At 66.9% G+C, this 11,191-nt stretch overlaps 1 protein-coding gene across 1 annotated transcript; it reads left to right on the top strand.

Moving 5' to 3' along the window:
* Positions 1-1,981: 1,981 nt before the first annotated feature.
* IL2RB (interleukin 2 receptor subunit beta) lies at positions 1,982-10,922 on the top strand. The gene is made up of 9 exons (XM_012933207.2): positions 1,982-2,063; positions 2,383-2,491; positions 3,391-3,457; positions 4,653-4,758; positions 5,774-5,922; positions 7,900-8,071; positions 8,581-8,701; positions 9,599-9,683; positions 10,266-10,922. The coding sequence occupies exons 1-9, from the start codon at positions 1,982-1,984 to the stop codon at positions 10,920-10,922; spliced, it is 1,548 nt and encodes a 515-aa protein (XP_012788661.2).
* The last annotated feature ends 269 nt before the right edge of the window (positions 10,923-11,191 follow it).

Below are 11,191 nucleotides of genomic sequence, written 5' to 3'. Positions count from 1 at the left end.
CCGAGGAAAGGAGCCAGAACGCGCCTACTCGGGGCCGTGTGGGCTCAGGGCAGGTTGGGCCGGGTGAGTCATCACCGCCCCCTCCCCCCCACATCCCTCCTCGCATCAGCACCAGCCTCTGACATCACCACCACCACCTGGACCTGGGCACCAGGGGCACGCGACGTCAGCCTGGGGTCCCCCTCCCACTCCCCCTCCCCACTGTCCCCTCCTCACCACCCTCCTCCCCCCTGTCCCTCTCCTCCTCTCCCCCTCCCCGCCACCCCCTCCCCCTCCCCCCTGCTAGAACTCCCAGTCCTGTGACCTGGGCCCCAGCCGCCTTGGGAGACCCCCGCGTCAGCTGAGAGGGCAGTGCCAGTCTGAGGGGGGAGGTTCCGGGCTCGTGGCAGGTGTGAGGTGCCGTGGGCCGTCCCTCCCTCGCCCCCAAGGCCGGGTCTCGGCTGTGTGGCTTTGCTCAGGTTCCTCCACGTCTCTGACGCTTGGTTTCCTCTCTGCAGGCAGGTGCCCGGGGCGCCAGTGCTCCCAGCCCGAGCCCCGGGGGCGTCCCCCGCCACCCTGCACACTTTACCCTAGGGGGGGTCCTGCACGCTCTCTCCGTGGAGACGCCTGGCTGGAAGCACATTCTAAACCCCAGGTTTCGGCTTCTCTGGCCTGCTGACCGCTGGGTGGACGCAGGGCTACAGACCTGCTGCGGGTGCTCACCACACAGTGCTCTGCTCCCGCGCCTCCAGATTTGCTTTCTCGCTCTGCTTTGTCCCCCATACTCCCCTCACCAGGGGATTCTGTTTTTTGTGTTTTTTTGCTTTTTTTTTGGGTCACACCCAGCGATGCTCAGGGGTTACTCCTGGCTTTGCACTCAGGAATTACTCCTGGCAGTGCTTGGGGGACCATATGGGATGCTGAGGATCGAACCTGGGTCGGCCACGTGCAAGGCAAATGCCCTACTTGCTGTGCTATCGCTCCGGCCCCACCAGGGGATTCTGGTCCTCCTGGGGTCGGGGTGGTCTGCTGGCCGGGAGGTGACCTGGGGCCACTCCCTCCAGGGCCCCGACAGCGCCCAGACCCCAGGGCAGGACCGAGCATGGAAGGGGGCTGGGGGGCAGCTCCCGGGAGCCCCCTGGCTGGCTGCACTCTTCGGGGGTCCCAAGCCTGGGCTACGGGGGGATGAGTTATCTGGAAAGGCAAGCAGACCCGTGGGCCCAGGCGTGGGGCAGGGGTGGGGACGGCCTTGGGGTGCAGCCTGGTGGACCCACACTCTGCCTCTCTGGCTCGGAGTGCTTTGGAGCCTCAGTTTCCCCTTTCCCAGGGCCTGAGCCGGGCAGGCACGCGAGCGAGTGTTGCTGGCGCCTGCCTCTCCCTGCCGTGGCCACCCCTCAGGCGCCCACGGCAGCCCACAGGGCGTGTGTGCATGCATGTGCCTGTGTGCATGTGTGTCTGTGCACACGCGTGCCTATGTGTCCGTGTGTGCACGTGCATGTGCGTCTATGTGCGTGTGTGTCTTGCAGAGAGCACGGGGGTTCGTAGCCACTGGCCTTGGGTGCAGTTGGGGCTTGTGGGGGCTGCCAGGGAAGGTCCAGGGGCGAGGCCCCCGCCGGGCTCAAGCGCCGCGTCCACCTCGTCCCGTGGCCGTGTGACCTGGGCGGTGGCTTCACGCCTGGGGTCCGGGTGGGCTCGGCAGGAAGGGGGCGATGACGGCACGTGTCTGGGGCCGCGTCAGTCGCCTCAGGGGGGACGGCGCTGGGGCGACGAGGCGGGCAGCAGGGCAGAGAAGCTTCCTCAGCACCGCTCGCCCGCTTCCCGGTCCGTGCCTCAGTTTCCCCAGTTTCTGAATGATGACTGGGGCTTGCCCGAGACCCTTGGATGCTGTGGGCCCGCGGATCTCCTGGGGAAAGGAGTGGGCTCCTGGCGGGAGGGGGCCTGCAGGGGCCGACGGGCTGGGTTCACACGCCCCTTCCCTCCCCAGCTCCCACCCGCCAGTGTGATGGCCCCTCCCTGGTGCTGGCCGCTGCCTCTCCTCCTGCTCCTGCCCGAGGCCGTCTCTCAGGAGGCCACAGACGCCCACGGTGAGGACCCGGCGCCGCTCAGCCTCCCTTGGAGGGGGGTCACACATACGTGCATGCGTGCCCGTGTGCATGTGTGTCTGTGTGCATAGGTGCACGCGTACAGGCATGTCTGTGTGCATGCGTGTGCTTTTATTTATTGGGGGGTCATGCCCTGCAGTGCTCAGGGATCACTCTTGGCTCTGCACTTAGGGATCACTCCTGGCTGGGCCCAGGGGACCCTCGGGCTGCTGTGGGTCGAACCCGGGTCGGCGGGTATGTGTGTCTGCATGTATGTATGTGTGTCTGCATGTAGTGTCACTCACGGCTCGTCTCTCCGCAGACACCCTCTCCTGCTTCTACAACTCCAGGGCCAACATTTCGTGCGTCTGGAGCCCGCCGGGAGGCCTGCCAGCCGCGTCCTGCCGCCTGGTCGCCACGTCCAAACAACGGTGTGTGTGTGTGTGCCTGTGTGCGTGCATGTGTGAGTGTCTGCGTGCATGTGTATCTGCATACATGTGTTCCTATGTGTCCACATGTATGTGTGCATGTGTGTCTATGTGCATATGTGTCTGGATGCATGTGTGTATGTCTGTGTGCATGCATGTCTGCATGTATATGTGCCTGTGTGCCTATGTGTCTGTGTATCTGTGTGCCTGTCTGCATGTCTGTGCGTGCAGATGTATCTATGTGCATGTGTATCTGTGCACATGTGTGCCTGTGTTTGCATGTATGCACACAGGTGTGCATATCTGCGTGCATGTCTGCAAGTGTACATGCATGCCTGTGTGCATGCATGTCTGCATGCAGGTGTGTCTGTGCATGTATGTATGTGTGTCTGCATGTAGGAGTATCTGCATGCATGCATGTATGCCTGTGTGCATGTTTCTGTGTATCTGTGTGCCTGTCTACACACATGTCTGCATGTCTGTGCATGTGTGTCTATGTGCATGTGCATCTGCATACATGTGTCTATGTGTTCGCATGCATGCATGTGTGCATGTCCGTGTGCATGTGTCTGTGAGTGTGTGTGTCTGTGTGCATGCGTGTAGGTGTGTCTGCATGCGTGTCTGCATGCATACCTGCCTGCCTCTTCAGCTCTTGGGACTCGGGTGGGGGAAGCCTCTGGGCCTCTCAGCCCCTCGGAAGCTCTGAGCTCAGGCGGGAGCCGGCCCGTGTTCTGGATCACGCTGGCTACGCGCAGAGAGGAGGGGCGGCTGGGGAGGGGGGCCTCTGTCCTGCTGGCCGACCGCTCCTCTCCTGCAAACCTGAGCCAGGGGGCGTCCGGCTCATGCGGGCCAGCCCTGGGCAGGGTCCCCTGTCTCCTGAGGGGCTTCTTCTGCCTTGAAAGGAAGTGGCAGAAAGCGTGTGAGCTGCTCCGGGGGGCCTGCGACCTGATCCTGGACCAGAACCCAGAGGTGAGTGGTGGGGAGGGGCCCGGGGGGCAGGGGGAGGGGGGGAGCTGTGTCCCGTGTCTCCTCAGGCTCTGGGGGCCCCGCTGTACTCGCCGCCCTTGACCGGGCGGGGGGCGTGAACCTGGGGAAGAGCACAGCGGCCAGAGCTCAGCGGGCGGGGCAGGGCGCTCCCCCGGGGACTGCAGCGTCCTGCAGCGGGAGACCCGGGCCCTCGATCCCGGCACCCCGTGTCCTCCCGTCTGCTAGGAAGAGCCCTGAGCACAGAGCCAGGAGCAGCCCCGAGCCCGCGGGTGTGCTCGGGAGCCAGCCCCGCCCTTCCAGAAAGCCCGAGTGGGCCGGAGCGAGAGTCCACAGGGAGGGCGTCCGCCTTGCATGCGGCTGGCCTGGGCTCCGTCCCAGCGTCCCACGGGTGCCCCGAGCACCACCAGGAGTGATTCCCGAGTGCCAGGAGGAACCCCCGAGCATTGCTGTTGTGGCCAAACAAACAACCCAGAAAATTCTGAGTGTGGGGAGGGGTGCGGGGAGGAGGGGAGGGGTGCGGGGAGGAGGGGAGCCCCCCCACTCAGCCATGAAACGGGCCCACTCCAGACCCGCTCTTCCTTGGGCGCCGCTCCTCCCCTCGCAGGCGAGCTCTCTCCCTCCCACGGCAGCCCACCTCACTCTGTCTGGGGGCTTCCGAGCACTGCAGAAGGGAGCCGGGGGGCCCTCTGCCCTCCTTACGATTTTCACCCAGCCAGGCAAGAGCCAACACGAGGCCCTGAGGTGCCGGCATTACTTGGGTCAACTGAGGCATGTGGGGGGTCCTTCAGGGCTGCACCAGGGTGCTCAGGGGACTGGGGCTGGGACAAGAGTTGGCCGCATGCCAGGCACGAACGTGAACCCCTTGACCTGTCTCTCTGGGCCCTTGCCTCACGTCAGACCAGGGGTTGGCCGACTATCGCAGTCCCTGGGAGAAGTCCACCCTGCCACCTGTGTTTACAAATAAAGTTTTATTGACACCCGGCCTGGCCCTCGGCTTGCCGCTTGCTTTCACAGGACCACGAAGCGGGACTCTCGCCCGGGGGGGCACAGAGCCCACTTGGCCCAGTGGACGGCGGGGCTGTGGTGGGCCCCTCCGTGTGTGGGCTCCATGTCCCTCTCCCGGGCCCCACCCTCCTCCTGACCGCCCCTGCCTGGCCCCCCCCCCCCGCCCACGCAGGCCCAGAAGCTGACCTCGGCGGACAGAGTCAGCATGGAGGTGCAGTGCCAGGAGGCGGGCAGCTGGAGGGAGGTCACCAGCCAGTGCTTCCGGCCCTTCGATTACCGTGAGTGAGGGGCCGTGCCGGGCGGGCAGGAGCCTCCCTCGGCCTCTCTCCCCCCTTCCTGCTCTGGCCTCCACACCCGGGCCTCACTGGCCCGGTGAGCTCCCGCCCGCTTCCCCAGGCCCCAGCCTGCCTTCTCTGGGCCTCACACCTCTGCTGAGGTCCACCTGCTTGCCATGCCCGCCAGGAGTCACCTCCTCAAGGAAGCCTTCCCAGACGCTCCCAGCCCTTTCGAGCCTTCTCTTTGGGGGTCTTTCCCAGCTGAGGTTGGGGTGGGCTCCCTCCCCGGACAGTGACCTCGCTCTGTCTCCGTCCTCTGAGGGTCCAGCCCCGGGCCCCACCTGGGAGGCGCTCTGGCAAGTTTTGCTGAATGAGAGTGTGGTACCCCTAGGCCTCGGGGACCGTGTCTAGGGAAGAAGGGGCGAGACCCAGGCAGGATTCTCAGTGCTCGGACTCTGGCCCTCTGACCGGTGACTCAGTGGGGGGTCTGAGTCTCATTTTGCTCATCTGTAAAGTGGGGCCATGGGTCCCAAGTGACACCTGGTCCCTGTCAGGAGTCTGTGAGCCAAGACAAAAGCTGCTTCCTGCCCGCTGCCCAGGTGGTCGCTCGGTAGCCTGTGGTAGCCACATAATTCACAAAGCCCAGTGCCAGGGGGCGGCCGAGTCTCCCGTCCTACGGAGGCCCGGGAGGCACGAGATAATCCGAGTTAAGTGGTTGGGTCAAATCTGAGTGCGGAGAAAGTGCCTCCTTCTTCCATCCAGTTCAGCAGAGATTGAATCACGTGCCTCTCGCAGACCCGGCAGGGACCACCCTGAGACCCCCTGTCTCTGGGAAGCCAGAATAGGCATAAGGAACCCACGAGGATCGTTGGTTGGGTGGTGTTGAGGGCTCGGGAGGAAAATCAAACAGGCGAGTAGACAGAGGGTGGTCAGGGAGGGCTTCTCGGAGGAGGTGGTTTTGGAGCGGCTGGCTGGAACAAGCCTCCGCCCCAGCTTCCTTTCCCTCTCCGGCCTCCAGTTCGCCTGTTCGCCCCTGACTCCCTCAGTGTCACCGTAAGGGACACCCACCTGTGCAGCAACGTCACCTGGAGTGTTTTCTACTCCTACTACCTCGAGAGCTACCTGGAGTTCGAGGTGCAGAACAGGGCCCCGAGCCAGAAATGGGGGGTGAGTGCTCGGCCCGGCCCGGCCCACCCCTGCCCCTCCGGATGCCCTGCCCCTCAACCCTGGGCAGCCTGGGCCGCTCTCCCTGCTGGGGCTCCCCGTCGTACAGCCCCGACTGGCGTGAGCAGGAAGTTATTTATCTAGACTTCACAGGCGACAGCATCCCACGTTCCAAACCAGCAAACCTACCACCGGGCATTGCCAGTCACTGTCGCACTGTCCTCCTGTTGCTCATCGATGTGCTCGAGTGGGCACCAGTAACGTCTCCATTGTGAGACTTGCTGTGACTGTGTTTCGCATCTCGAATATGCCACGGGGAGCTTGCCAGGCTCTGCCGTGCGGGCGGGATACTCTGGGTATTGCCAGGCTCTCTGAGAGGGGCGGAGGATCGAACCCGGGTCGGCCGCGTGCGAGGCAAACACCCTACCCGCTGTGCTTTCCCTCCAGTCTTGCCAATCATCAATCAACACTGATCTCTGGGGAATGTCACCCCCACAGTGCCACTCCGTCACCCCCGCCCCCGCCCCGTCTGGGTCCTGCGGGTGTTCCCACAGGCCAACCAGGTGCACTTGCTTCAGAGCTTTGTCCTCTTCCTCCTCCTCTCCCCCTCCCCCTCCCCTCCCCCTCCTCCTCCTCCACTCCTCCTTCTCCTCTTCCTCCTCCTCTCCCCCTCCCCTCCCTCCTCCTCCTCCTCCTCTCCCCCTCCCCTCCTCCTCCTCCTCCTCTCCCCCTCCTCTCCCCCTCCTTCTCCTCTCCCCTCCCCTCCCTCCTCCTCCTCCTCTCCCCCTCCTTCTCCTCTCCCCCTCCCCTCCCTCCTCCTCCTCCTCTCCCCCTCCTCCCCTCCTCCTTCTCCTCTTCCTCCTCCTCTCCCCCTCCCCTCCTCCTCCTCCGCTCCCCCTCCTCCCCTCTTCCTTCTCCTCTCCCCTCCCCCTCCTCCCCTCCTCCTCCTCCTCTCCCCCTCCCCTCCCTCCTCCTCCTCCTCTCCCCCTCCTCCCCTCCTCCTTCTCCTCTTCCTCCTCCTCTCCCCCTCCCCTCCCTCCTCCTCCTCCTCCGCTCCCCCTCCTCCCCTCTTCCTTCTCCTCTCCCCTCCCCCTCCTCCCCTCCTCCTCCTCCTCTCCCCCTCCCCTCCCTCCTCCTCCTCCTCTCCCCCTCCTCCCCTCTTCCTTCTCCTCTCCCCTCCCCTCCTCCCCTCCTCCTCCTCTTCCTCTCCCCCCCTCCCCTCCTCCTTCTCCTCTTCCTCCTCCTCTCCCCCTCCCCCTCCTCCTCTCCTTCTCCTCTTCCTCATCCTTTTCTTCCTCCTCCTCCTCCTCTTTCTCCTCCTTCTTCTCCTCCTTCCCCTCCTCCCCTGGGGGTGTCTGTGCCACCATCCTGCCTGCAGGGTGGAGGGGAGGGGGTGGGGGCAGGGCTCGGGAAGTGGCAGAGTTCAGAACTGATGGGCCCGAGTGTCCCACCGCCGGGAGGGCGTTTCCCTTGCATGTAGCCGACCCGGGTTCGATCCCTGGCATCTCATTGGGTCCCCTGAGCACCACTGGGAGTAATTTCTGAGCGCGGAGCCAGGAGTAAGCCCTGAGCACTGCCAGGCGTGGCCCCCAAAACAAAAAACTAAATTAAATCATAAAAAAACAAACCAACTCAGAACTGAAGTGTGGGGCCGGAGTGACGGCACAGCGGGGAGGGCGTTTGCCTTGCACGTGGCTGACCCGGGTTCAATCCCCGGCATCCCTTAGGGACCCCCGGGGCACCACCGGGTTCCTGAGCACAGAGCCAGGAGTAAGCCCTGAGCATCGCTGGGTGTAATTAATTAAACTGTTAATTAATTAATTAGACTGTTAAAACAGAAGAACTGAAGTACGGGGTTTCCCGAGGGCGGCGTGCAGAGGAGGGTGGGGAGGGGCAGCCCCGGGCCTGGGGAGGAGCCCGCGGAGGGGGGGCGTTGCGGCGTCGGCCCTGACGCCCCCCCGCCTCCCCGTGTCTGCCCAGGACGCGCCCCTGCTGATCCTGAAGCAGAACCAGAAGTGGATCTGCCTGGAGAACCTGGTTCCGGACACCGCGTACGAGGTGCGCGTGCGCGTGCGCGCGCGGCCCCGGCCCGGGGAGCGGCCCGCGGTGTGGAGCCCCTGGAGCGCGGCCAAGGCCTTCCGGACGCAAGCAGGTGAGGGGGGCCCGCTGGGGGAGGCTGGGGGTCTCCAGCCCCCCCCCGCCCCGGCAGACCCTGTCCGTGTGGCCTGCGGGAGCTCTTTTTTTGGGGGGGTGGGGTCACACCCGGCGATGCTCAGGGGTTGCTCCTGGCTCTGCACTCAGGAATCACTCCTGGCAGTGCTCGGGGGAGACCCTATGGGATGCCGGGAATCGAACCCGGGTCGGCTGCGTGCCAGGCAGACGCCCTCCCCGCTGTGCTATGGCTCCGGCCCCGTGGGAGTCTTTGAGGAAGCGCAGGGGCAGGTCAAATGGGACTTTTTTGTTGTTTTTTTTTTTTAAATCATCTCAAAAATCACAAGCCCGAGCTTTCCCCGGGTCCACCGCGACCTGTGGCCTCACCTGCAAGGTGGCACCCAGGGCCCGTGCCAGGGCTCCCCGGGGGAGGCGGGCGTGGCCCTGGCCCCTGGCGGCTGCACGGGGCAGCGGGTGAGCCGGGCGCGGCGCCCACCCCTCTCTCTGCAGCCCCCGCCGGGAAGACCCAGCCCTTCTCCTGGTGGTACCGCCTGGTCTGGGCCGTCAGCGGGACGGTGGTCTTCATCCTGTTCACTTACTTCCTCACCAGCAACTGGCACGTGGGAGGCTGGTAAGCATCGCCCCCCCCCCCCACGCCAGGGCCGGCCGCGCCCCTCTGTCCCGCTCTGCGCCCGGCAGGACCCCGAGGGCGCCCGTCCACCAGAGCACCCGGCACTCCGGCAGGGTTTGGGGTGCAGGCTGGCGGGCGCCCTCGTGCCTCCCTCCCTCCCCAGCCGGGGGTTGGGCTCAGCCCGGCGCGGAGGGCAGCGGGCGTGACCCCCACCGCTGTGGGCTTGGTCATTCTAGGCAGGGGTGCCCCGGTGGGCATGGACCAGATAATGGGGAGACGGGCCTCGTGCTGCCGGGGGCGGGGCGGGGCGGGGCGGGGCGGGGCGGGGCGGGGCGGGGCGGGGAGCACCTCCTGAGCCCAGGACGGGAGGGAAGGAGGAACCTTCTAGAGACAGAGCTCAGGCGGGAGGTGGGCCGTGGGGGCAGGAGCCAGTCTGACCTTCCGGGCGGGCGCTGGGGTCCGGGTGCTCCGGGGCAGTGCCCAGCCCAAGGCACCGTCCACAGCCATCCCCGAGGACGTCCCTGGCTGGCCTCTGCTCCCCCCACCGCACCCCTCCCACCCTGCTCCAGACGCCCTGCTCTGGCTCGGGGGCGCCCCCTACTGACTTCCCGGGGTGCACCTGCCCCGTGCCCGCTCCCAGACCGTGCCCTCCCTAAGTGGGGTGGGAGACCCCATCTCCACCAAGGGCCAGAGGTGGCTTTGCGGGCAGGGTACGGGCGTGGCGAGCAAGAGGCCGGCATCCCCCGACCGGCACCTCCGGGGGTAGCCCCTGAGCACCACCGGGTGGCCCCAAGGTCTCCAACAACACGGTGGACAGAGCGTGCAAGGCCGCGGGACGAGGCCCTCGGGGCAGCGGGGACCCTCCCCTGCCCACAACCCTTCCCCGTCCCCTTCCAGGCTCAAGAAATTCGTGAAGTGCCACATTCCAGACCCCTCGGAGTTCTTCGTCCAGCTCAGCTCCGAGCACGGAGGAGACTTCCAGGTGGGCCTCGGGAGGGGGCGGGACGGGGTGGGGGGTGGGGGGACAGTGAAGGGGGGCGGGGCGGAGTAGGGGCGCGGCGCAGAGGGGAGTCTGGGTTTTCTCGCTCCCACACGTCCGGGCTGTGTGATCTGAGGCGCGTCACTGTCCTCTCTGTGCGCGGCGTCCGCCCCTGTGACCGCCTGGCCCGAGAGCCCGTCGGGGCACACAGGAAGCGTCCCTGGGCCGCAAACCGGGCAGGCCCGGCAGGCGCCCGTGTCCCTGGCCCGCTGTCCCCGCAGCCCTGGGCCGACCCGTCCTCCGGGTGTGACCCCAGGCTCAGGTCCTGGGGGCGCCATGGTGGGCTCGGGGACGAGACGGGCTGGAAAGGCCCTGAGCAGTCTGGCTTCTGTGGGCACCCCGGGACCTAGCCCAGCCCCGGGCAGGGGGCAGGGGCGCCCGGGGGTCCCCCTGGAGCTGGCCCCAGCTGGGCTGGGGGAATAAATGGGCGAGGGGTGCAGTTCCGGCAGACTCCCTGGAGGGGGCGGCCTTGAGCGACGGCTTCAGGGGCAGGACTGACACCCCGGCTGCGCTCTGTCCCCGCAGAAGTGGCTCTCCTCGCCCTTCCCCTCCTCGGCCTTCAGCCCCGGGGGCCCGGCGCCCGAGATCTCGCCGCTGGAGGTGCTGGACGGGGAGGCCAAGGCGGCCCAGTGGCTGCGGCTGCAGCAGGCCCGGGGGCCGCCCTCGCCCAGCGGCTTCACCAACCAGGGCTACTTCTTCTTCCACCTCCCGGACGCGCTGGAGATCGAGGCCTGCCAGGTCTACTTCACCTACGACCCCTGCGAGGAGGGGGAGCCCGAGGAGGGGGGGCCCGGGGGGCCGGGGGGCCCCCTGCTCCCGGCCCTGCCCCCGCAGCCGGGGGAGGACGACGCCTACTGCAGCTTCCCCCCGGGGGACCACCTGCTGCGCCTCCCCCCCCTCAGCACTGCCCCGCGGGGCCCCGGGGCCGGGGAGGGCTGGCCGGGCCCCTCCCTGCAGACCGGAGCCCCCGGGGGGGCCGCCTCCCCGCCCGGCGAGCACCCCAGCCCGGCAGGCCCCGATGGGGCGTGGCTGTGCCCGGGCCTGGGGGAAGCGGAGGGGAAGGCCGCTGGCCCGCCCGGACCAGACCCCGTCAAGGCCCCTCCTGCCTGCTTGGCCTCGAACCCTGACGCTTATCTGTCCCTCCAAGAACTGCAGGACCAGGACCCAGCTCACCTGGTGTAGACGGACAGTCCCGGGGGCAGGTGGCGGGGGACCCCTCCCCCAGCACACCCCGCATTCCACGTCCCCGACGCTGCCTGGTCCTGATTCCGGAGCCAGGCCTCGCGGGGGGAGGGTGTCCCTGGCCCTGGTTTTGGGGGGTCTCCGGCCCCTCCAGCCCTGCAGAGACACTTTGGGGGGCTCCACGGGGACCTCCCCCTCCATCTCTCACTCACCCTTTCCGCCTGCCCATGGCCGGCCGCCAGGGAGCTGTGCCCCCAGCTCAGACAGGC

The sequence above is a fragment of the Sorex araneus genome, chromosome 6, assembly GCF_027595985.1.
Source record: "Sorex araneus isolate mSorAra2 chromosome 6, mSorAra2.pri, whole genome shotgun sequence".
NCBI classification, from domain to species: Eukaryota; Metazoa; Chordata; class Mammalia; order Eulipotyphla; family Soricidae; genus Sorex; species Sorex araneus.
The sequence above is the reverse complement of the archived record's forward strand: the minus strand, read 5'-3'. Positions and strand labels throughout refer to the sequence as shown.

Bases quoted from the DNA above. Each gene is read 5' to 3' on its own strand.
- IL2RB (XM_012933207.2), top strand. From the start codon at position 1,982: ATGGCCCCTCCCTGGTGCTGGCCGCTGCCTCTCCTCCTGCTCCTGCCC. The intron at 2,492-3,390 runs GTGTGTGTGTGT...CTGCCTTGAAAG, and splicing joins GTCGCCACGTCCAAACAACG to GAAGTGGCAGAAAGCGTGTG. The intron at 9,684-10,265 runs GTGGGCCTCGGG...CTGTCCCCGCAG, and splicing joins AGCACGGAGGAGACTTCCAG to AAGTGGCTCTCCTCGCCCTT.